We start from the raw sequence: 26,811 nt of genomic DNA on the forward strand, positions 1-26,811 counted from the left end.
TATAACTACCATAAGGATCAGTAATTTCACTCCCAGGTATATATATTCAGGAGTAAGAGAAACCTACGTGCATACAGAAACTTGTACACAAATGTTCACAGCAGTATTATTCATAATAGCCAAAGAATGGACACAATCCAAGGTCCATCAACTGAGGAATGGCTGAAAAAAATGTAGTATATCCATACAACAGAATATTATTTGGAAAAAAGAAATATGGTATTAGGAATTAGGAATTAAAGGAATAATTAGGAATAAAGTAGTGATACATGTTAAAATTGAATAAACCTCAAAAACATTAAGGTACATGAAAGAAGACAGGTATAAAAGACAACCTATTACGTGATTCCATTCATAAAAAACGCCCAGGGGTACCTGGGTGGCCCAGTCGGTTAAGTGTCTACCTTGGCCTCAGGTCATGATCCCAGGGTCCTGAGATCCAGTTCCACATCCAGCTCCCTGCTGAGCTGGGACCTGGCTTCTCCCTTTGCCTGCTGCTCCCCCTGCTTGTGCTCATTCTCTCCCTCTCTCTTTCTCTCTGTCAAATAAATAAAGAAAATATTTTTTAAAATAAAAAGATAAAATATCTAGAATTGGCAAATCTGTACACAGAAAGTAGATTCACAGTTGTCGAGGGCTGGGAGATACTGTAGGAGAGTGCAGACTGGCTCCTAATGAGTTTGGGTTTCTACTTGGGGTCCTGAAAATGACCAAAAATTAGCCTGTGATGATATCTGCACAACTCTGAGACTATACAAAACCCCACTAAACTGCATACTTTAAATGGCAAATTCTCTGGTGTGTGAATTATACCTCAATAAGGTAGTTTTAAAAAGTGAAGTCATCCAAATGCTTGGCTAAAATGCAGATTTATGGGCCTAACTTCAAACCTATTGAATCGAACTTTTACTGAGGATACAACTCAACACTATCCTAAAAAACATACGACAAAAGAAAGAAAGAAAGGTAGGAAGGAAGAAAGAATAAATAACAAAAACACCCGAGAAGATTCTTATGCATGATAAGGTGGGAAATCTTGTTTTATTTTTATTTTTTAAAGATTTTACTTACTTAGAGTGTGTGTGTGTGGGGGGGGGTGGTCCAGGGCGAGAGACAGAGAGAATCCCAAGTGGACTCACTGTGAAGGTGGAGCCCGAAGCAGGGCTCGATCTTAGCAGCCTGAGTTCATGACCTGAGCCAAAATCAAGAGTCTGACACTTGACCGACTGAGTCACCCAGGTGCCCTGGAAATCCTGTTTTAAAACATGTATTATCTTAGCAAATAACAAATCTCTACAGGTCAGTCTTGGAATCAATGGTTAACTTTCGCACTAGCCTGGCAAACAGCAGACGCACTCCTACTTCCGAGCTTCTACATAGCAGAAATCCCTCCCCGCTGACTCAGCCTGACTGCTCAGCTTTCCGTCCTGAAGCCCAACTGAAATTTCTCCTCCTCATTTTTTTCAAGTGGTTTTTTTTTTCTGCATATAACACTGACTAATTATTTTCCATGAGCCATTCTTCCTCTACATGAATTTTCTGTCCTTCAAATATTCTTTTCTTTGAAATATTAAACCTAAAACCATATATACACAGAACATTCTGGAGTCACACCACTGTTCAAATAAATAAAGCCCAAAGATAATGGGGAAAAATCTGAAAGTCTTAAAAATTTTTTGTTTTACTGATGATTTTCTGGGGCATCCAGATCTTCCTGGTAGTAATATCACATAGTCCACTGCTGGCAGAGAACATTCTCATTCAAATTTCATATTTTCACACTGTTTGATCCAATAAAGATCTGTGAGGGCAGAGAAGGTCTCTTCCCAACTTCAGGACTCTGAAATCAAAGTGAATTTTGGCTCATTACAGATGAGGTTCACTAAGAGGACGGTGCTATAACATTTTTGGTACTAACAATGCTTGTCATAGGGACCGGAGATCTGGAGGACCCAGATATTGGAGTAGTTTAGGGGTGTTTTGATGAGGAGGTACTGAAGTGATATAATTTTTGTGCCAGACTGTGAAGCCAGCTGACTTGAATGTTACTAGCACGGTCTCTGGCCTAAACTCCTGCATCTTCTCTCCCACACCTTATACCCTAAAAAAGACTTGAAATTTCACCACTGAAGATGTATCCTTCTTAGGGTCTTGAAGGCAAGGGAGCCTTACAAATTCCTTATTATTGTAAAATTCCCTTGGGGAGTAAATAATGATTCTTAATTATTTTAAGACTAGCTGGTTGCTGAGACGGGCAAGTGAAAAGCCAAAAGAAAGAAGAATTTAAAAAAAAAAAAAAAAAGGTGATTGGCTTGGGAAAAAAAAAAAAAGTGAGAATTTAGCAAAGGCTCTTTTTGATTGCTTCCTAGATGAGCCAGACAAGAAAAACTCATTTATTTGAATCTATGATCTTTAAAATCTCAACAATGGAAAAGTGAAAAAGGCACAGACTCAGAAAGAATTTACTTCCTCATTCAAAGGGAGAAGAAGTTGGTAAATAATAATCGAATGCCCAAAGGAAAAAACAAACCAATGGGCAAACCAAACAAACCCTGACAGACCTGCACAAGCACAGGCACCGGCTCCCCTTTCAACCTTGTTCCTGCACACACAGGAGGGGTAGTACTTGAATGCTCAGCAGTTTTTAAAAATACATACCCTACAATCATTTCTTCTCTTTATTTTGCCATAGAGAATTAGGAATGTAGACAGAAATACCAATTATATTAGGAAGAACAAAAATGCACACTTTTCTCTGGTTTGTAAAGAAATACTATACAACAACTTCTGAACTATCTTTTGTTTTTATTTATACTTGCGTTGGCCAAGGAGGGATGCTTGTGTCATCTTTCCTGTTTGACGATCAGGGTTGGCTGTTATTAGAGTCCAGAGATGCCCTTCTGCAGAGGCCACGGGCCTCCAGCCTGCTCTAATCAACTACTAACTAGAGCAACAGGACCAGGAATCAGCCATTTCCATTTGGTGGTAGTTGTTAACGGGCAGTTTTGCAAGGGACCATGGCCAACACTGCCAGCCCTCTGGGGCTCTTCCTACTCAACCCCCTTCTTCCTTCTCTCCCTCCTCAGGTATCAGACCTGCTCTTCCTCTTTCATTCCTGTATCCTGCAGAGGCATTCTGTCTGGTAAGTCTTTCCAATGTCTAATTCCATCCCAACCCCTGCTTCTTAGAGTATCTAAATAGACATGGGGAAAAAAAAAACAAAACATATGAATTTCTTCCTTTTGTTTTTGTTTGTTTTGATAAAACACTGCAAAATCAATGATTAAAATAATGTATAGAACCATTTATGCTCCTCAAGTTGTAACTTGACACATATCACATATTTGTAGCAGATATACAAGTGAGCACAGTTTTAAAATTTGGCTGTTATTTTTCAACTTAAGAGCAGTCTAGATAAGGAAAATACTTTCTAAAAACTACATAGAGAAATCATATTTAACCTACATATTTATAGAGTTATCTATATTATTTCCACAGTCAAAACATTGTGTTCTTTTAGTCTACTGATTTTAATGTAGCAAAATTAATGTAAGAAGCAGAAGGTGCCAGGGATAAACAGCCGTAGCATTAAGATAATTCTTGCAAGTCAAGCAGTTTTTATAATTCCATGATTTTCTCCTTTCAAAAACTACTTCGAGTTCTGTCTTAAATCTGAATATTCCCAATGCAAGCCATTCACAGAGCCAGAAAAACGCAAAGGCATATAGAATATCACAATAACTCTAATTAGCCTGAATCCTAGATCTAAGCAATTTTTACTTCTAGAAATATATAAAGGTCTTCAGAATTTGGGGCTACGTAATGAATACTTTCCTATCTCGGACAGAGAAACAGTTTCTGATGAAGTTAATGTATTCAAGTTCATTGTGCAATTCCCTTCTTCTTCTTTGCCTTTTTCTTTTATTCATATAATTGGAAAACAAACTAATACAACCAAAAGTACTCTGGGAATTAGACTGAAAAAGAAATGTGTCTCTCCTTATTAGTGTTCTCATAATGGAAAGAAATGCTTAAAAATGTACTTTTTAAAAGTGGGGGATAAATTTTGCATAGAACAGCAAATATTGATCTAAATATTTACATGGGCAAGTAGCTGTTTTTGTACAATCAAATCCTTTTTAAGAAATTAGTAACTGAGAAAGTTTCTAGGTTAACTCAGTACAATTAAGGATGGATCAAGCCGCTGAAGCTAAAAAAAAGAAAAACAATATAATGTTTTATATAATATAATAATATTATAATATTGAACCAGGGTAAAAGAGTAAAAGCATAAAAGAAAAAAAATGCATATATAAAAAAATATTAGTGTATATATACAAAAAATCTAATTGATGGGTTTGGAAGCAATAAAAAATGAATTCCAATTATAACATAATGTTAGCCAACCCAAATCAAATAAAATATTAATAATATACAGGAATCTCTAAGGTTCTAAGATGTGGTTTCCTCATTTCTCATTCTGAAGTTTCATAAATTGTTAGGTGGCCAGAAAAAGTTGTCTCTTGCCATTTGCAATACTAAATTAGTATTTCAAAGAGCTGCGTTTCACACAAAAGGTGGGGAACTCAAGTATTCCAACATTAAAAACAAGATGCAGTGCTATGTAGATATAGATGATGGTTAGGTATCATTTTATTTGTAAAAAGACAGTAAGTAGTTGATCTCCTAACCCTCTTCAACCTCAGTATAGTTGGACCATGAATGGAACAAAGACCCGGAGAAGACTACAGTTAGGCCATACCTTCAAGATGGAAGTACATCTATTCAGAGGTCATGTGTGAACTAACATTTTTAAAAGTCATTTTATCCTATAGCAGCTGCTTAGCTTTGAGTCGGGGTCCTCCCCTTGTCTATTCCTTTCTTTTTTATTTTTAAATTAACATATAATATATTATTTGTCCCAGGGGTACAGGTCTGTGATTCATCAGTCTTAGAGAACTCACAGCGCTCACCACAGCCCACACCTTCTCCCATTTCTATCCCCCAGCCACCCCATCCCTCGCACCCCCTTGCGCTCCAGCAACCCTCAGGGTGTTTCCTGGTATCAAGTCTCTTCTCGTTTGCCACGCTCTCTGGTTTCATCCCGGTCCATTTCTTCCTCTCTTCCGCTATGACCCTCTGCCTTGTTTCTCAAATTCCACGTATCAGCAAGATCTTGGGACACTTGTCTACTTCTGAGTGGCACTGTGGTCTCCAAACCAGAGACTGACTGGAATTGTAGTTTACAAGAGCCCGTTTTAAATCAGTGGACTTCTGACCTTGTTATACCCCGTGGGTGATAAAGCAAAAAGAGCCTCTGGCAAAGGCTTGAGAGATTTGAGAACGGAGTCAGATCCCATCCAGGCAAACCAAGAGAGAGAGGACACAGGGGGACATGAAAGTGAGGGGTTAGGTCACAGGCCTGTTGATTTTGAAGAAGGGATGACAGGTCGCTGCATGGAACAGACACTGTCAGTCGTTTATGAAGCACAAGTCAGGACTAAGTTTTAGGGAAACACTGCCAAGTGGACCCCACAGTGTAGGGGGGGGAAGGAGGAAGTGTGGCATAGGGAAAGGGTAAGCGCTAGGCTTTCTGTGAAACAGACGGACCCCTCTTATCTTTGACCGTGTTTGTATATCCCAACCCATATCCCGCCAGGGGGCAAGTCCTGTTGGCTTGACGTCCAAGAACGGATTCAGACTTGCTCATTTCCTACTTGCTCCGCTGCTGCCACCCAGTCTCCACCTCCCTTTATCTGGATTACTGCGATCGATCATCTCCGCTGTACGCTCTTCTGAGAACAGCATCCAGAGAGAGCATTTTACAATGTAAATTAGATTATGACACTCCCCTGGTCCAATCTTCAAATGCCTTCCCATTTAACTCAGAGTAAAAGACCCATCACCACCCAGCCCCTGGCAGCCCCCATCCCTAAAGCCAGGTCCGCTTCCTTTCCTCCTGAGATCTCCACCTGTCCACGCGCCTGCGCGTTCTTTCCTCTCTTCTCCCTGATCCCTTCACCCCGTGAGCCCTTTGACCAAATACCATCTTCTCAAGGGAGCCTTCCTCTGGCCAACTTATGGTTAAGACGAAATTCTCAAAACACCTTCCTAAGAATGCCCATCCTTTCCCTGATTTATTGACTCCACAATACACTCATTTTACGAATTTGTTATTTCGACTGGAATGTAACTTTCTGAGAGCCAAGTATTCTTCCTAACTTGTTCACTGTTCTAGTATGAATAATAATGCCAAGTTTTAGTAAATATTCAGCAAGCAAAACTATCTAAATCCTGTAGAGACAGGATTAATAATAATAAGACTTATCAGTCATAAATGTAGTACACTTAAATAAAAAATTGCATCTGACATAATAAAATATAATTTTATCTTCAAGACCTTGGGAAGTTATACCTCTCAAATATGATAATGGAATATCATATGCTAGCACAATCAATACCCCTTACCTAAATTTTTGGGGGGTGTGGGGTATCTGGCAGAAACTGACAATCTATGTGGGAATAAAAAGTCCAGTAGCCCCTTGTGCATGTAACCATTCAATATATCCATGAGGGACCATTATTTATTCAATGAATAAATAGACATTGAGAAACTATTATGTGTCAGACATTTTTTTCTAAATACTCAAGATACATTAGAAAACAAAACCAATATCCTTGCCTTCTTTGTGCTTACATTCTAGGGGAGATTCCAACAGTAAACGATCCATACAGTAACTAATGGAGGATGGCGAATGTCAGAGTGTGATTAAGTGCTGGGGCAGGGGAGGGAAGAAAGCGGGAGCAGGCAAGGGGGTAGGGTGTGGGGGAGGGGCGGTGTGCTAGAGCAGGAGGAGAGGGCCCAGTTGTCCCCCTGGAGAAGGTGAGGGCTGGGCGACGTGTCTAAGGAGAACTACATGGAAGAGTCAAAAAGCAAACTGCAAATCCACCAAAAATGGAAGGATCTAAAAAAAGAAAAAAAAAAGGATCTAAAAAAAGAAACACAGGGGCAGAAGCAACCACATCAATAGTTGCCGGGGCAAAGCAGGAGTGGAAACTGACTGCAGAGGGGCAGGAAGGGATCTGGGGAGTTAAAGAAATGCTCTCTCTGAGCTGGATTCTGGTGACGGCTGCAGTGCTCTATATACTTACTAAAACTCACTGGATCATGCACTTGAAATAGGTGGATTTTAGCATTTGTCAATGCTTATCTTAGTAAAAGGATTGAAAAGAGAAGGGGGAATAAAATAAGTAACATTAGAAAGTATAGAACAAAACAAAGCAGAAAAAGAAGCCTGTAGAAGACTTGGAGATTTTAATTAGAAACCTGTAAAAGCAGTTTCTGGTATTCCTTCATCTGTACCTTAAACCTGGTGTCTGATTATAATTGTATGTGATATCTTGAAACCATATCTCTGATGGGTAATTCCGTGTGTCAACTTGGATAGGCTATAGTGCCGGTTACGCAAGCAAACACGACTCTAGGAGCTGCTGTGGAGGTATTTTGCAGATACGGTTAATGTCTCGATGGACCAACTTTAAGGGGACAATCCTTCATAATGTGAGCCTCAGCCAACCGGATGGCAGGCCTCCAGCACAAAACAGAGGTTCCCCCAGATGGAGCTCAGAATAGCTATAAAATTAGTAAGAGAGCCATACAAATAATATAAATGACAGCGTTAAACCTGGGTTATACTAGGGCTCTATAATCTCTGGATATAAATGAATGAACTTAGATCCCAGTTTTAAAACAGAAAAGATATATGAAACCTTCGAAGTATGTTTGGAAGGAAAGTCCTTCTTGAGTGCAGCCACCCCCTTCCAGGAGCTCTGAAACTTTCTTATCTCTTCTCTTCAGCCCACAGTTCCTTCTTTCAAATGAAAGCAACAGAAATTTAGAAGAAAAAAAAAAAATACAAAGCCTGAAAAAATTTAGAAATTTACAAATTCATGACCATGGGCTCTGGCCTGTATCAGAAAGCCCAATACCAGGTAAATAGTCAATAAATAAATTTACTTTGATTATTAAAATTAACAAAGTCTTATCAAAAGTAATTCCAGTTGGGTGGTAGAGAGAAAAAATTAAAGCAACCAAAAGAACTGTTGCTGAGGGAACACTCCAAATGAATAATCTCCTTCTTTCTCTGTTTATTCCCAAGAAAGAACAAGACAAAAGAATTCTTGGTGCTTAAATATCTGACCACGAGTGTTCCGGAGGAGAACTAAGACCTGGGCTGGGATTAGCAGGGTGCAGGCACGGAGAGATAAAACTCCACGCTGGTAAAACACAGCCGCGGAGAGTGGAAGCTACATGATCAGGAATTTACTCCAAAGGAAACGAAGTGTCTGAAAGTCTGTAATCGAGTACACAAGGCCAGCAAGCTTTAGTTAAGGCTTTTACCTGGTAAGAAAACAATTCGTTTTGATTTGCGGAGAAGTTGGTCAGATGCTTTAGGTGAGCACGTGGTCTGAAATCTCAACTCTTCCTTGGAAGGGGCTGTCCTTGATGAGTTAAATAAAGACCCCACACGGACTGGAAAGGGAGTCAGTGCTTAGCATCCCCTGGAATCAGTCCCTGGGTTTAGTAGGTTACTCTAGTAATGTTCGCACCATTATTTAACTCTACTGCCTTTCAATGAATGAAGAAGGTAAATGATTAAAATGATCTATCAACTAAGTGAAGCCACGATCCCAAGCCAGGAGTATGTGTTTCAAAGCTCATATTTTGTAACAAGTCCATTATCTTTCCACTCTACTAATGTTTAAGATGTTTTTATTACAGTATCTACAACTAACTTAAAGCTTTTCAGCACAGACTCTAGGCAGCTGTGTGTGTGTGACTTACTATCTGGAGACAGCAAGCTTCCACTCTGCAGCCACAGGTCAGAGGCAGTCACGAGCCACCATTCCAGAGGCAGCTACCTCATATTTCTGCTGTCTGCTCCTCTAATCAACTTACTAAATGCCAAACTGGGTTTTCTTTGGGGAAAGGAGTACCTTGTTAATCAGCATAAATGTTCGATAAATATTAGGAAAGATATCTCAGTGGTGAAATGAAAGATATTCAGGATATATAGTTTGACAAAACATGTTTTATAGACACACAAAGCCTGTGTGTAGACAAGATAAGGCAAGTGAGGCCGGTGGCCTGAAGCCTTGGACATGGTTCTGGAGTATCGATCACTTGGTGATCCTTGCCAGCCATCAGCTTAGGAGACTTTCTCTTGCTTGGCACTGGCTGCGTGTAGCTGAATCCTGCATCTAAAATACTGTGAAAGCTGCCCGAAGAGAACATTTAATTCAAGGTATAGCAAGTAAGAGAGCTAGGACTTCACTGAGCTTACAGAAGAGTCTGTATTAACTGAATTGTGCCTACCTGCTAATAAAAATGTTCATTTAATAAATGTCTGTATGTGCACCAGACCTTGGCCTGTGACTTCCTTTTACTGCTTCATGGTGGCTAAGCTACACGACAGTAGCTGATTCTCACTTATCTCACTTTTTGGCGACTGACGTCTTTCACAAGAATCTGAAAGCTGTGCATGCAAATTGGCTCAGGGTGATCTATAATTCTGTTCCTCAGATCATTTGTGCCAGAATACCTTAGAGCTTAGAATTCTTTCTTTTCCCAGCATTCCGCATTGAGTTCTAGGAGTGGGACCTGAGAATTCTGAAATGTAACAAGTTTCCCTGGTGATTCTCATATATTCCAAGGATTCAGCTAATGAAGATATAACCAAAGCAGCATCATGATCATCTGCTGACAGCATTTCCCAATGGCAGACAAAAGACCCAAGAGGGAGAAAATATACTCCTAACCACTGGGTTTGAAAACCAAAATCTATAAAGCAATAGTAAATAGCACACTATGAAGACTTCACATCTCATTAACTCTGTGCCTTAAATTTGTTGGTTATAGCTACAAGGCTACCCACGTAGATGGAAACAGACCAAAACTAGCCTTAGGCATTCAGCATGTTCACTGATGGCCAAAGGTATTCCACTGCCATTTGGATGGTAGGGATTATCAATAGCTTTCCAACTGACTACTGTGATCCATTTCGTATGATGGCAATGAAAACTGTTGGCCAAAAGCCCATCATATTAAATACTTTTTTGCAGAAAAATCAGTTGGGCTACTGGGTTACTTTAAAATCAATAAGCCCCAGTGGATTCACTTATAAGACCTCTCGCCGACCTTCACCCAACTCATCAAATATTTATTGAAAGCCTTTTTAGAAACATGTAGTTTTTAACTTCCAGTGAACACAATGTAAGATTCAAGACAGTGAGGTCTAGCTCAGGTCTTTGGTCTCTGAGTTATCACTCATTGTACCATGATGTACAGCGAGAAACACCCAGCACAGGAGTCAGGTCTTGAGCTCAACTGATGGTATAAACTCAGTGGCAGGTCAGTAAAGCACTGTGGGCTTCCATTTCTCCTTCTAAACAACTGGGAGTAAAATGTTTGCTCTTACTTGTTTTTCTAAATTTACTAATTCATTCCTATTTATTGGTTATCAACTTTTCAGGAATTTTTCTAAGACCATGGAGGATATAGTAGGGAAGAAGATGCACAATATGACTGCTCTCAAATAGGCTTATTCTAAAAGTAGAAATATATATAGATATACTGATATATAAAAACTTAAATAAGCAAATGAATAAATATGAATATTAATGAATGTATTTTGAGAAACAGATATATGTACACATTTGTTTCTAAAGTTTAACAAAACCTTTCCTAAGAATGCAATACTATTTTTGAGATCTTATATCCTGTGACATAGGATGAGGAAGTCAATAATCTAGTGACAGATATATTGATTCAAACAACACACCAAACTCTTTAATAAAAAGATGTCCCTACATTTCATTAATGATAAAAAAAAATTCTGGCAAGATAAGTTTTTTAAATTAAAGAAAAAAATGCTCAGGTCCATGCGACATTTTTTCACATATAGTAGAATTTATTGTTTTAAGAGAACCTTCTTTTTCACTAATTCTTTCACTACTTAAGAACCAAGTATATAAGATAAGATGCCTTTCCTATTAGGCAACAGGTACAGGCAGCCTGGAAGATGATCTCTATGCACGTCTTCTCATGTAATCCCTTTCATTTAAGTGTGGTCTGCCTTTAGTGACTCACTTCTACCAAACTGTGTATAACTGAAGTGATGGGATGTCACTTCCAAAACTGTGAGGCAATGTTTGTTGTTCTAAGCCACTAAGGTCTGGAGTAATTAATTACACAGCAATAGGTGATCCAAGGATCTGACTTTGAAGGTAGTATTATGATAATCAGTGGATTCAGAATCTCAAGCTTTATACTTTGAATATTTGAATTAAACTAGAAGGATATGGTGGCATCATAAGAATACTTTCATCACGAAGAAGCATAAACTTGCCACTCTTTAGCTCACGGAATAAGAGTTTGGTATTTTCCCTGAGATGTGCTGAATCAAATATAAATAGTTCATAATCAAACTTCACTGAAACTCTGTTTTAACAATGTACTAGTTAACCAATAAAAAATGGTAATCTTACCTCCAAAAAAGTACTTCTCGCCAGTTTTAACTTGAAGAGGACTGTTAGTTCGAACAGCTGAAGCCTCGTCCCCATCGATGGTGAGAATGGCAAAATTTTCCTTAGCTAGGAGACGAACTTCATGCCACTGTCCGTCATTCAATCCAGAACCTGTTAAGAAAAAAAGTCAATTTATTTTCTAAAGATGGTACAGTTTAAAACAATTTTCAATACCAAGAGTCAGAAATTTGTTGGTAAAAATTAGTATATTTTCATCTAGAAAAATTCAGTGCTACTTGCAATTGACTGCATGCTTCTTTAATATCATAAGTGGTTCTATCCTCCATTGGACAGATAAGGCATAACAGAACCCAATAAAGTAGGGGAATAATCATTAATGTGCCATTGGCATACCTGGGAAAATGAATGGAGTGAATAAAGCTGTTTGGGAGGTGATGATGAACTATTTTAATTACTTATTTTATGATTAGGTTTACTAGAAGCCACTCTCCAATAACAAAATGGATTTATGACTTTTATCTAACATCTCTCTCAATTATTAAGAACTTTTTTATGCTATTATTTTCTCTCAATAACCATGTCTGGCAAGGTTGTAGAAACTAAGAACTAACGTGCTAATTAACCACTCATAATCATAGGAAATAATACCAAGGTTATCTGATCATTTATAAATAAGGTATCCTTATAATGAATTAGGTTGTATTTAAACATATAAATCAACAAAAATAAATCAATAGCTCCCACTCCTAACAACCACATTAACTGTGGCTTAGTACAAAAATCTTTGGAAACAGACATTCTTTTAAAGTCTCCATTAGACAGATAATAACTTAAAGTTTTTGTTTAATGTGTGCTCATTTTGTAAAGAATAGAAAATTAAGGAGCAAACGAAGAAGATCAGCCATGAAAGATAAGCACCGGGAAAGAGTTTAAGAAACACAGAGAGAGATGGAGAAGTCTAAGAGGGTCCGAGTGGCCTTCTTTGAACTTACAAAGGTCTATTCTCTTGCAAAGGGAAGGGATTTTGTTCTAACCCAGACAGAATAATTTAGAATCCACAGATTACTTGAAGTTACTTGAAGACACATTTCAGATTCACAAATGAAAGAGAAGCCTAGCGAGTAAAGGTAGCTAAAAATGAAATGAGAGCAAGTCAATGAAGCACAGATGATGCTCCCAACCTCTGATCAGAGGTCTGCAAATCAGTTTATAGGGCAAGCCTGGCCTGCTGCCTTCGGTTCCTGTATGGTCTGAGAGCTAAAAAGTAGTTTTCACATCTTGAAATAGTTAAAATTGATACTAATACTAATACTGATAATAATAATAAATGACATATGAAAATTATATAAAATTTAAATTTTAGTGTCCACATAAAGTTCTTCTTACATAGTGCCTTGCTCCAGAGTCAAGTTGTTGTTACATAGACTTGTTAAAACTCACAAAGCCTAAAGTATTTACTATGTGGTCCTTTGCTGAAAAAGCATAAACTTTTGGTTGGCTGAAACTATTAAACAGAAATACTATCTTAATGGAAAAAACATTAAAGCCTGTTGAAGCCTGTAAGATTGTCATGTATGTGAATATTTATCAGTGTTAGTAAATATCACTACAAATAACCACACCTCAGGTATTTTCTTAGGATTTTCAAATTTCAATTTAGAAATACATACTTAGCACATTTTATATCAATGGAGGAAAACAGAAAATCCCTGTTCTAAAGTAATTAATACTGAATAACCTCTAAGTTACAAAATGTATAATATATATGCACAATTTTGTACTGTGAAATTACTATGTAAATGTTAAGTCTTATTCTAAAATTAAAATCAGTTAGCGATCACACAAATACTAGTGTTTATTGAAATATTTCCTTCTTAAGTAGATTACATCAGGGTTCTCCCACAGAACAGTGGCACAGAAGACCGTATCTTCATGGTAACATTTTTCTGTAGAGTACAAAACTGGGTTGAGTGTTGGTTAGGTATAGCGCTGCATGGTTTGGGGTTTTGCCTTTATAATGTGATAGTCCCTACTTTGAAATGCAATTTTGGTGCACAGATCCCAAGGACATCAATGTTAGAAATGTTCACTCTCCAAATCTAATTCTAAATAATCACACAACCAGAAAAGGTCACTTAACTGACAGAGCTTTCTGTTCTAAACAGTAGTCCAGAATGCATTTCTAAAAATTCCTGTGAACATTTCTCCATCATACAATTAATTTATAAAAGAATATCATCAGCTTAACTGTTCATGCCAAAGGGTCTAGTATTCCAATCAGATAAAAATAAAAAGGTGACTTTATTTTTTTTTTTCAAGAAACTTAATTACTAGAGAAATGAAAGCAGGCTTGTTGATAGCAACCACTGCTGCAGCTGAGCTTAAACTGGAATTTCTATTCATTTGAATTCCAGTTATTATTTTGTACTTTTAATCTTCAAGAGGTATGCCTTAGCAACCTATTATAGGAATGGCTCCCAGCTATAATGAAGTTCAATTCTTCAATGGGGAAAGAATGATCTACTTGCTCAAAAGTAAATAAACTACTTTTCAAAAATTTTCTTCATCCATGTTATGAAAAATAATCCTGAAAGTCTTTTTCTAGAGCAGAATCCAACTGCAGTATTCCTGTATGTGAATATATTTATTTATTTTTTATTTTTTTTATTATTTTTTTATTAATTTTTTATTTTTTATAAACATATATTTTTATCCCCAGGGGTACAGGTCTGTGAATCACCAGGTTTACACAGAGTGAGTTGTGTATAGAGCTTAAAACACTAACTTTAAATATATTCACATACAGGAATATATTTAAAGATAGTGTTTTAAGCTCTATACACGACTCACTCTGATAAGTTCTTGCATTTGATTCATTTATAATTCACACTAAATGTTTTAGGAATTATTGCTTCAAATAAATAAGTGAGAAAACTGAATCTGATATAGTTTAAACATTGCATGGTTAGTAAGTGGCAGAAGTGAGAATTGAAATGCAGATATATCTGGCTGCAGAGGCTCGATTCTTACAAACAAGAAACAAAAACAAACCAGACAACAACAAAACATGTTATATAACTTCTGTGCATCCATGATCAGAGTTCACTTACACTATGTGTGTGCACACATGCACACTTGTACAGATACACACACACACACACACACACAGATTTTCACTGCCACCACACCAAACAGAGTGCAATTTGACAATCTGAAGGAAATGGATGCATTCCTAGAGATGTATAAACTACCAAAACTGAACCAGGAAGAAATAGAAAACTTGAACAGACCCATAACCAGTAAGGAGATTGAAGCAGTCCTCAAAATTCTCCCAACAAACAAGAGCCCAGGGTCAGATGGCTTCCCAGGAAAATTCTACCAAGCATTAAAACAAGAATTAACTCCTATTCTCCTGAAAACATTCCAAAAAATTAAAATGGAAGGAGAACTTCCAAATTCATTTTATGAGACCAGCATTACCTTGATCCCCAAACCAGACAAAGACCCAGACAAAGGGCAAAAATGAGAATTACAGACCAATATCCTTGATGAACATGGATGCAAAAATTCTCACCAAAATACTAGCCAATAGGCTAGTATTAAAAGGATTATTCACATTAAAAATGTGAATAAAAGATTGTTAAAAGGATTATTCACCACGACCAAGTGGGATTTATTCCTGGGCTGCAAGGTTGGTTCAACATCTGCAGTCAATGTGATATAATACATTAATAAAAGAAAGAACAAGAACCATAGGATAGTCTCATAGATGCTGAAAAAGCATTTGAGAAAGTACAGCAATTTTTCTTGATCAAAACTCTTCCCAGTGTAGGGATAGAGGGTACATACCTCCATATCATCAAAGCCATCTATAAAAAACCCACAGCGAATATCATTCTCAATGGGGAAAAACTGAGAGCTTCCCCCCTAAGGTCAGGAACACACCTGGGCTGTCCACTATCACCACGGATATTCAACATACTACTAGAAATCTGAGCTTCACAATCAGACTAAAAAAGGAAATAAAAGGCATCCAAATCAGCAGAGAAGCAGTAAAACTCTTACTCTTTGTAGATGATATGATTCTTTACGTGGAAAACCAAAAGACTGAACTCAGAAACTGCTAGAACTCATTCAGGAATTCAGTTACATATCAGAATATAAAAAAAATCAATGCCCAGAAATCAGTTGCATTTGTATACACCAACAACAGTATTGAAGAAAGAGAAATTAAGGAGTCAATCCCACTTACAACTGGACCCAAACCATAAGATATCTAGAAATACATTAACCAAAGAGGCAAAAAATCTGTACTCAGTAAACCATAGAGTACTCATGAAAGAAACTGAGGAAGACACAAAGAAATGGAAAAATGTTCTAAGCTCATGGACTGGAAGAACAAATACTGTAAACATGTCTATGCTACCTAAAGCAATCTACACATTTAATGCAATCCCTATCAAAATACCATCCTTTTTTTTCCAAAGAAATGGAACAAATAATCCCAAAATTTGTATGGAACCAGAAAGGAGCCTGAATAGCCAGAGGGATGTTGAAAAAGAAAACCGAAGTTGTAGGCATCACAATTCCAGACTTCAAGCTCTATTACAAAGCTATAATCATCAAGACAGTATGATACTGGCATAAAAACAGACACATAGATCAATGGAACAGAATAGAGAGCCCAGAACTAGAACCTCAGTTCTATGATCTTTGACAAAGCAGGAAAGAATGTCCAATGGAAAGGATACAGTCTGTTCAACAAACGGTGCTGGGAAAATTGGACAGACACATTCAGAAATATGAAGCTGGACCATTTCCTTACACCACACATAAAAATAGAGTCAAAATGGATGGAAGACTTCAATGTGAGATAGGAATCCATCAAAATCCTTGAGGAGAACACAGGCAGCAACCTCTTCAAACTCAGCCGCAGAAACTTTTTCCTAGAAACATTGCCAAAAGCAAGGGAAGCAAGGGCAAAAATGAACTATTGGGATTTCATCAAGATCAAAAGCTTTTGCACAGCAAAGGAAACAGTTAACAAAATCAAAAGACAACTGATAGAATGGGAGAAGACATTTGCAAATGACATTTCAGATAAAGGGATAGTATCCAATATCTATAAAAAACTTATCAAATTCAACACCCAAAGAATAAATAATCCAATCAAGAAATGGGCAGAAGACATGAACAGACATTTCTGCAAAGAAGACATCCAGATGGCCAACAGACACATGAAAAAGTGCTGAACATCACTCAGCATCAGGGAAATACAAATAAAAACCACAATGAGATACCACCTCACACAAGTCAGAATGGCTAAAATTAACAAGTCAGGAAATGACAGATGTTCATGAGGATGTGAAGAAAGGGGAACCCTCCTACACTGTTGGTGGGAATGCAAGCTGGTGCAGCCACTCTGGAAAATGTTATGGAGGTTCCTCAAAACATTGAAAATAGAGCTACCGTGTGACCCAGCAATTGCACTACTGGGTATTAACCCTAAAGATACCAATGTAGTGATCTAAAGGGTCAAGTACACCCAAATGTTTATAGCAGCAATGTCCTCAATAGCTAAACTATGGAAAGACCCTAGATGTCCATCAATGGATGAATGGAGAAAGAAGATGTGATACACACACACATATAATGGAATACTATGCAGCCATCAAAAAACCTCAAAATCTTGCCATTTGAAATGACGAGGATGGAGCTAGAGGGTATTATGCTAAGCAAAATAAGTCAATCAGAGAAAGATAATTATCATATGATCTCTCTGATATGCGGAATTTCAGAGCCAGGGCAGGAGGTTGTGGGGTGAAGGGAGGGAAATACGTTAACAAGATTGGACCAGGGAGGGAGACAAACCATAAGTGACTCTTAATCTCAGGAAACAAACTGAGGAATGCTGGGGAGTGGGAAGGGAGGGAGAGGGTGGTGGGGTTATGGACATTGGGGAGGGTATGTGCTATGAGTGCTGTGAATTGTGTAAAACTGATGATTCACAGACCCTGAAGCAAATAATACATTATATGCTAATAAATTAAAATTAAAAAATAAAAATAAAAATGCAGGTGACTCTCAAAAAAAAAATTTGTGAGTCACAGGGGCACTGGTGGCTCAGTTGGTTAAGTGTCTGCCTTCAGTTCAGGTCATGATCCCAGGGTCCAGGGATTGAGCCCCGCATTGGGAATCCCTGCTCGGGGGGGGGGGGGTGTCTGCTGCTTCCCTTCTGCCCCTTCCCGTTTGTGTTCTCTTGCTTGCTCCCTTGCTCACTCTCTCTCAAATAAATAGATAAAATCTTAAAGAAGAAAAAAAAAGAAATTTGTGAGTCGTAAATAACAAAGAACACATTAACAAACTGGATGAAAGCAGCACTTTTCAATTGTTAAAGACATGATATTCCTCTACTCATTGTTCTAGAGCCAATGAATCTCCCAGGAAACAGAGACTCACCAGGGACCTATACTCCTGGAAGCAGGGAGTCTTGGCTGCATGGTGGCTCGGTGCCAGATCAAAAAAGAAGGATGCTAGTTACTGATACTTATAAAAGAACCCCATGTCTCATCTGGCTAGCACTTCCTGAGATCCTTGTTGTGTTGGGCACTATGTGCACACACTGTCTAGGTAAGTGTGTTGACTCTTGCGAACCGGCAGCAGCAGGACAGCGGGATGGAAAACAGCATGAAGATGAAGAGGACTGGTCCCGAACCCAGGCTGCCTGCCTTTGCTCTGTCCCTTGCCAACCTGGCCACTTCACTTAACCACTCCGTGCCTCATAGCTTGTCTAAAATGAAAATAACACTATCCACTTAACAGATTGGATTTGAGGAGTAATTATTATTTCTATAGCATTAAAACACAGCCTGGCACCCCGAAAGCAGCATATGTATATCCATATCATTATGTCAAAAAAAATTTTTTTTAGTTTGATTAGTCTCATTTTATAGAGAAGGATGAATTTTGGGGGGAGAGTTTCGATTACAAATATTGTAAATTGTAATACTGGTGTAGTTATAAGCAAGCTCACTAAACAAGACAGTGATAAAATAAGACTTCAAATGTGGAATCATAAATACACACATGGGGACAGCTAGAAAAAAGGTATATCCTAGTATTATGCTAGTGGGCACTTGAGGCTTAGAAAAATAATGTCCAGTATCCAGTGACATGAGATGTGAAAAAAAAATCCTGTGTACAAACAACTTAGAGGTGATGATGATCTTTTCTAGATGACTCACAGTTATGACAGACATCAATGCTAAGGCTGCATCTGAAGAAATTATAATGCAATTATTTCCAAAAAGTAAGAGTAGACAATAAACGTCCTAAATTATTTGTGTATGTAATTTTAAAAACACATAGTAACTATGTAAATATTATACATATATTTTAACTAAAAGTTTTTACATGGAAGTTAGTTAAAAGGTATTCTTAATTATCTTGTTGGGAAAATGGGGGACCGCCCGATACTTGGGTTCATATTCTGCTCAGGCACACATGCACCATGCCCTCTATGAGACTGGGAAAGAGTTTAGAGCCCAGGAGTGTCTCACTTACAGACCCACCCTCAGAAGGGCAGCCTGCATAATGGAGGAATCAGGGATTCGGAAGTCAGACCATCTGGGTAAAAACCTCATTTCTGCTCACTGAATAGCCAGACTGTCAGCAATTCAGCCTGTTTCCGTTCTCTTACTTACTAAATGGGACTAATAAAAGTATATACCTCATAGGGTGGTTATGACGATTACATGTAAATATGTTATCATTTAGAGAAGTGCTTGACACATAGTTAACACTCAGTAAGTAACTTCTGTTTCTTATAAGGTCAGTTAGCCCAGCTTTCTAAATATCAACTTGGGTTGTTGTTTAATTCTATAAGCATTAACTGATATGAAATGATTAAAAATTGGTTTTGTTTATGAACAAATATCCTCCTCCCCATATAATTTCAATCATGTAATATCAATGGTGAGGGATTTAGGGATTTGGCATTAGCTGATTATACCTCTTGTTAATATCAGGGTCAACAATTGTTAAGCTAATTTAAGCCAACTTTGAGCTACTCTTTCATAGTTAAGGTCTGCTTTATCCTCCCCAAATTGTGTGTGTGTGTGTGTGTGTGTGTGTGTGTGTTAACTAGATTATTCAATAGATAGGATTTTTTAAAAATAATGATAATAGTTTGCTGAATGTTTGTGAAGTATTTCCAAAAATTAAATATAATTCCAAGTAAGGACTTCCTATGGTGACTAATTTTGAGAAGACTGATATAAATTGAAGTACATATTTTCTAAAATATTTGTGTTTTATTTATTTTTTTAAAGATTTTGTTTATTTATTTGACAGAGAGAGAGATCACAAGTAGGCAGAGAGGCAGGCAGAGAGAGGGGGTGAAGTAGGCTCCCTGCCACGCAGAGAGCAGGGCTCGATCCCAAGACCCTGGGATGATGACCTGAGCCAAAGGCAGAGGCTTTGACCCACTGAGCCACCCAGATGCCCCAGTATTTGTGTTTTAAAAATATATCATTTTGATGTAATTTTACTCTTAATGGTTATTTGACATTACTTTATAATAGATACTTCCAGTTACTAATTCATAACAATCAAAACTTTCCAAGTGTATATTCTAAAAGGAAACAGATATTTTTACAAAGAGAGTTTTTAACCTAAAACCAACATCTCTGAAACCACTTTACAGCTTCTGGTCATAATTTTTTTTCATACTTAAATTGTTTTATAATATTTTCATTTACATTTCTCTAACTTATAATTGTTAGAAAAACTTGTTTTGTATGCAAATGTACCATGTTAATGAAGCATATTCTATCTAAGCTGTCTTTCTAATGGTATTATTTTTTAAAGTAAGGCTCTTGAGGTGGTTGCACTAATAGAACAAGAAGAAACAGCTGTTTCTCTTATTAGAGACAAGAAAAAGAGACCAGTTTAATGAATACTGAAAAAAGAAAGTATTTAAAATATAGTAGCAAACCAAGATGCAACATCTGTTTGAAAATGCTTCAGATAAAATTACAATGACTAGAATTTCAAGTCTTTTGCTCAATATTCAATCTTGAGAGAAAAATTAACTAGGATATGAATCCATCTTTAGGCAGTTACAGTGTTCTGATGTGCTACCGACAGATCTCAAAAATTATCAATTATCTATGTATGTAATAGAAAGAAAAAAAAAGAATCTATCTTTTCTTAAATAGGCCAGGCAGTATTATATTATCTATAAATTCTGTATCATAAGGACTTGATCTCATTTAATCTTGCTCACTTTTTATGTGCCAATACAAACCACATTTTAAATATCACAAAACATGTAATAAGTTGCTTGGGCAGGCAAAAAGTTCTTTGGTTTTTTTTAGCTGAAGAAACTGCCAAATGCTGTCCTCTATAGGTACAGACAAAAAGTCACTTTGAAACATCACTTTGCCTTGAAAGAGCTACTTGAATGGAATCTTTAAGATAAATACAAGGAGGAAAGCATATTACATGACTTTTTTATTACTGTGTTGTTAGTCATCAGGTAAATTAAAATCATAATGATATACAATTTTCCACCCACTTCAGGGGTTCAAAACTAACAGAACTAGCTAAGAACAGGATCAATCTGAATTCCTACACCATCGGTGAGAGGTAAAGTTGTACAACCACTCTGAAAAATTCTTTGGCAGCTCAGTTTTATTTTTTCTTTAATAAAGTAAAACATATGCTAATCCTATCACCCCACAATTCCCCTCCTAAATATTTACTCACCCTAATCAAAAATATACATTGCAAAAATATTTGCAAAGAAATGTTTTGGCAGTTTTATTACAGGCCTAAACTGAACAGGCCTAAACACAGTGTACATTCATACAAAGCAATGTCGCTAACTAAAAAAAAAAAAAAAAAAAAAAAAAAAAGAATAAACGAGTGGTACAAACAACATTGTTTGCCTGAAAGAAGGTTGACACGAAAAGTAACATTGAATGAATCCTTATATATGAAGTTCCTGAAAAGTAAAACTAACCTACAGTAATAGAAATCCGGCCAGCAGTTGAATTGTCTACGAGAGAGAGAGTTGAAGGTGGGAATGGACAGGGGAGTGGCAGAAGGAAACTCTCTGGAAACTCCCTGAGGTGATGAACACATTTCATATCTCGACTGGAGGCTGCTGCATTGCGTATGTGTATTTATCAGAACCCACTGAACTGTACATCTTAGACCTGTGTATTTCACACACAGTTGATTCTCATTCATGGAGTCTATATATTTGTGAGCACACATACTTGCTAATATTTTTCTGTAACCCCAAGCCAATACATGCACTAACAGGGTCATTCGTGGACTTGAGCATGCGTAGATTGGGTGAAACTGGCGCCATCTGGCACAAGCTCTCAGGTGAAGTCAAAAAAGGCAGCCCCTGCCTTGTTGGTTCAGCTCTCATCCTGTCCTCCCCACTGCCTATTTAATACCATATTTCTCCCATTTTTGTGTTGTTTGTTGATTTTGCTCTTTAAAATGGTCCCTGATGGTAAAATATGTGAAGAGGATGAAACAGTACACTTACCATGATGAGCACTGAGTGACGTATAGAATTGTTGAAGCACTGTATTGTGTACACACACACACACACACCACACACATCAACCAATCAATAAAAATTAAAAGTTCCCCAAACACAGTGCTGCAGTGCTAGTGTTCCTAGTTTCGAGAAAGCTGAGATGTATCTTACAGAGAAAAATGATGTATGTTAGACAATCTTGTTTCAGGTACAGGTTATAATGCTGTGGGCCATGAGTTCCATGATGGTGAATCAAGTATATGTAATAAACGAGAGAACTTTTAACAGAAACACACAAGAAACAAGGTTCTATACTGATCAGTTGATGTCAATGTTGTGACCAGAGGCATGCAGGAACCTAACCCTATGTTTCTTGTAGGAGCAAGAGTTCAATATTCACTAATTCAGTGTTTGCAATGACCATAGAGAACATAACTACCACAAATAATAAAAAGCAACTGTATGTAGTTTTTACCTAAAAAATATGAAGAACATTTTTTGAAATAATTGAAGTAATAGTGATACTCATTTTTAAGTTCAACTGAATTTTACTTGAGGACTGATTTTTGCTTTGTTTTCTGAATTATTGAACACTGAGAAACCCAATATATCTCATTAGTTGCTATTAAATAAAACCCAAATAAAACCCAAATACAATACATATTGTATTAATATGTTAAGATTTTAGAGGACAATATTTTAGGATGTTAAAAAAATTAAGTAACTGATTAAGGACTCAAGATGGCGGAGAAGTAGCAGGCTGAGACTACTTCAGCTAGCAGGAGATCAGCTAGATAGCTTATCTAAAGATTGCAAACACCTGAAAATCCATCGGCAGATCGAAGAGAAGAAGAACAGCAATTCTGGAAACAGAAAAACAACCACTTTCTGAAAGGTAGGACCGGTGGAGAAGTGAATCCAAAGCAACGGGAAGATAGACCCCGGGGGGAGGGGCCGGTTCCCGGGAAGTGGCAGAGCAACAGAGCACAAAATCAGGACTTTTAAAAGTCTGTTCCGCTGAGGGACACCGCTCCAGAGGCTAAACCGGGGCGAAGCCCACGCGGGGTCAGCGTGGCCTCAGGTCCCGCAGGGTCACAGAAGGATCGGGGGTGTCTGAGTGTCGCAGAGCTTGCGGGTATTGGAACGGGAAAGCCGGTTACAGAGACAGAGCCAACAGTAAGCTCACAGCTCGGTGTTACCTTGAAACGGTCGCAGGCTCGGTGAGCTCGGAGCGCGGCCGGAGGTCAGGCAGACGGGAATAACTGGGCCCTGTTCTCTAAGGGCGCACTGAGGAGTGGGGCCCTGGGCTCTCGGCTCCTCCGGGTTGGAGACCAGGAGGCCGCCATTTGTATTCCCGTCCTCCGGAACTCTACGGAAAGCACTCAGGGAACAAAAGCTCCTGAAAGCAAACCTGAGCGGATTACTCACCCCGGCCCCTGAGAAGGGCGGTGCAATTCCACCTGGGGCAAAGACACTTGAGAATCACTACAACAGGCCCCTCCCCCAGAAGATCAACAAGAAATCCAGCCGAGACCAAGTTCACCTACCAAGGAGTGGGGTTTCAATACCAGGGAGAGCAGCAGAATTCCAGAGGAGGAGAAAGCAAAGCACAGAACTCATGGCTTTGGCCCTGTGATTTTTTTAGTCTTGCAGTTACTTTAATTTTTTTCTTTTTCATTTTTTGTTTTTTTTCTAGCCTTATGGTAAATTTTTTTTTAACTTTTACCTTTTTCTTTTTAATGTTTTTTAACTAGTTTATTCAATATATATATATTTTTTCTTTTCTATATTTTTCTTATTTGTTTTCTTTTTTTTACTTCTTTTCTTTTTTTTCTTTTTTCTTTTTTTTTTTTTCTTTTTTTTTTTTTTTTAAAGCTTTTATTTATTAATTTGACAGAGAGAAATCACAAGTAGACGGAGAGGCAGCCAGAGAGAGAGAGAGAGATAGGGACGCTGGCTCCCTGCTGAGCAGAGAGCCTGACGCGAAACTCGATCCCAGGACCCTGAGATCATGACCTGAGCCGAAGGCAGCGGCTTAACCCACTGAGCCACCCAGGCGCCCCAGTCTTTCTTCCTTTTTGAACCTATTTTTATCCCCTTTCTCCCCCCTCATTTGGGATCTCTTCTAATTTGGTTAAAACATATTTTCCTGGGGTTGTTGCCACCTTTTAGTGTTTTACTTGCTCCTTCATATACTCTTATCTGGACAAAATGACAAGACAGAAAAATTCAACACAAAAAAAAGAACAAGAGGCAGTACTGAAGGCTAGGGACCTAATCAATACAGACATCGGTAATATGTCAGATCTAGAGTTCAGAATGACAATTCTCAAGGTTCTAGCCAGGCTCAAAAAAGGCATGGAAGATATTAGAGAAACCCTCTCTAGAGATATAAAAGCCCTTTCTGGAGAAATAAAGGAACTAAAATCTAACCAAGTTGAAATCAAAAAAGCTATTAATGAGGTGCAATCAAAAATGGAGGCTCTCACTGCTAGGATAAATGAGGCAGAAGAAAGAATTAGTGATATAGAAGACCAAATGACAGAGAACAAAGAAGCTGAGCAAAAGAGGAACAAACAGCTACTGGACCACGAGGGGAGAATTCGAGAGATAAGTGACACCATAAGACGAAACAACATTAGAATAATTGGGATTCCAGAAGAAGAAGAAAGAGAGAGGGGAGCAAAAGGTATACTGGAGAGAATTATTGGGGAGAATTTCCCCAATATGGCAAAGGGAAGGAGCATCAAAATTCAGGAGGTTCAGAGAACGCCCCTCAAAATCAATAAGAATAGGCCCACACCCCGTCACCTAATAGTAAAATTTACAAGTCTCAGTGACAAAGAGAAAATCCTGAGAGCAGCCCGGGAAAAGAAGTCTGTAACATACAATGGTAAAAATATTAGATTGGCAGCTGACTTATCCACAGAGACCTGGCAGGCCAGAAAGAGCTGGCATGATATTTTCAGAGCACTAATCGAGAAAAACATGCAGCCAAGAATACTATATCCAGCTAGGCTATCATTGAAAATATAAAGAGAGATTAAAACCTTCCAGGACAAACAAAAACTGAAAGAATTTGCAAACACCAAACCAGCTCTACAGGAAATATTGAAAGGGTTCCTCTAAGCAAAGAGAGAGCCTACAAGTGGTAGATCAGAAAGGAACAGAGACCATATACAGTAACAGTCACCTTACAGGCAATATAATGGCACTAAATTCATATCTCTCAATAGTTACCCTGAATGTTAATGGGCTAAATGCCCCTGTCAAAAGACACCAGGTATCAGAATGGATAAAAAAACAAAACCCATCTATATGTTGCCTCCATGAAACTCATTTTAAGCCTTAAGACACCTCCAGATTTAAAGTGAGGGCGTGGAAAAGAATTTACCATGCTAATGGACATCAGAAGAAAGCAGGAGTGGCAAACCTTATATCAGATCAATTAGATTTTAAGCCAAAGACTATAATAAGAGATGAGGAAGAACACTATATCATACTCAAAGGGTCTGTCCAACAAGAAGATCTAACAATTTTAAATATCTATGCCCCCAACGTGGGAGCAGCCACTATATAAACCAATTAATAACAAAATCAAAGAAACACATCAACAATAATACAATAATAGTAGGGGACTTTAACACTCCCCTCACTGAAATGGACAGATCATCCAAGCAAAAGATCAGCAAGGAAATAAAGGCCTTAAACAACACACTGGACCAGATGGACATCACAGATATATTCAGAACATTTCATCCCAAAGCAACAGAATACACATTCTTCTCTAGTGCACATGGAACATTCTCCATCCTCGGCCCTAAATCAGGACTCAACCGGTATCAAAAGATTGGGATCATTCCTTGCATATTTGCAGATCACAATACTCTAAAGCTAGAACTCAACCACAAAAGGAAGTTTGGAAAGAAACCAAATACATGGAGACTAAACAGCATCCTTCTAAAGAATGAATGGGTCAACCGGGAAATTAAAGAAGAATTGAAAAAAAATCATGGAAACAAATGATAATGAAAATACAACGGTTCAAAATCTGTGGGACACAACAAAGGCAGTCCTGAGAGGAAAATATATAGCAGTACAAGCCTTTCTCAAGAAACAAGAAAGGTCTCAGGCACACTACCTAACCCTACACCTAAAGGAGCTGGAGAAAGAACAAGAAAGAAACCCTAAGCCCAGCAGGAGGAGAGAAATCATAAAGATCAGAGCAGAAATCAATGAAATAGAAACCAAAAAAATAATAGAACAAATCAACGAAACTAGGAGCTGGTTCTTTGAAAGAATCAATAAGATTGATAAAACCCTGGCCCGACTTATCAAAAAGAAAAGAGAAAGGACCCAAATAAATAAAATCATGAATGAAAGAGGAGAGATCACAACTAACACCAAAGAAATACAAACTATTATAAGAACATACTATGAGCAACTCTATGCCAACAAATTTGACAATCTGGAAGAAATGGATGCATTCCTAGAAACATATAAACTACCACAACTGAACCAGGAAGAAATAGAAAACCTGAACAGACCCATAACCAGTAAGGAGATTGAAACAGTCATTAAAAATCTCCAAACAAACAAAAGCCCAGGGCCAGACGGCTTCCCGGGGCAATTCTACCAAACATTTAAAGAGGAACTAATTCCTATTCTCCTGAAACTGTTCCAAAAATAGAAACGGAAGGAAAACT

At 37.9% G+C, this 26,811-nt stretch overlaps 1 protein-coding gene across 1 annotated transcript in view; it reads right to left on the reverse strand.

The window, feature by feature from the left end:
* Positions 1-26,811, reverse strand: part of CNTNAP2 (contactin associated protein 2) — a 1,946,973-nt gene that overhangs the window by 893,920 nt on the left and 1,026,242 nt on the right. Inside the window, exon 9 of the mRNA XM_059396202.1 lies at positions 11,548-11,697. Coding sequence (XP_059252185.1) covers positions 11,548-11,697 — 150 coding nt within the window. The remainder of the gene's footprint in view (positions 1-11,547; positions 11,698-26,811) is intronic.

Source organism: Mustela nigripes, chromosome 4 (assembly GCF_022355385.1).
Source record: "Mustela nigripes isolate SB6536 chromosome 4, MUSNIG.SB6536, whole genome shotgun sequence".
Lineage (NCBI taxonomy): Eukaryota > Metazoa > Chordata > Mammalia > Carnivora > Mustelidae > Mustela > Mustela nigripes.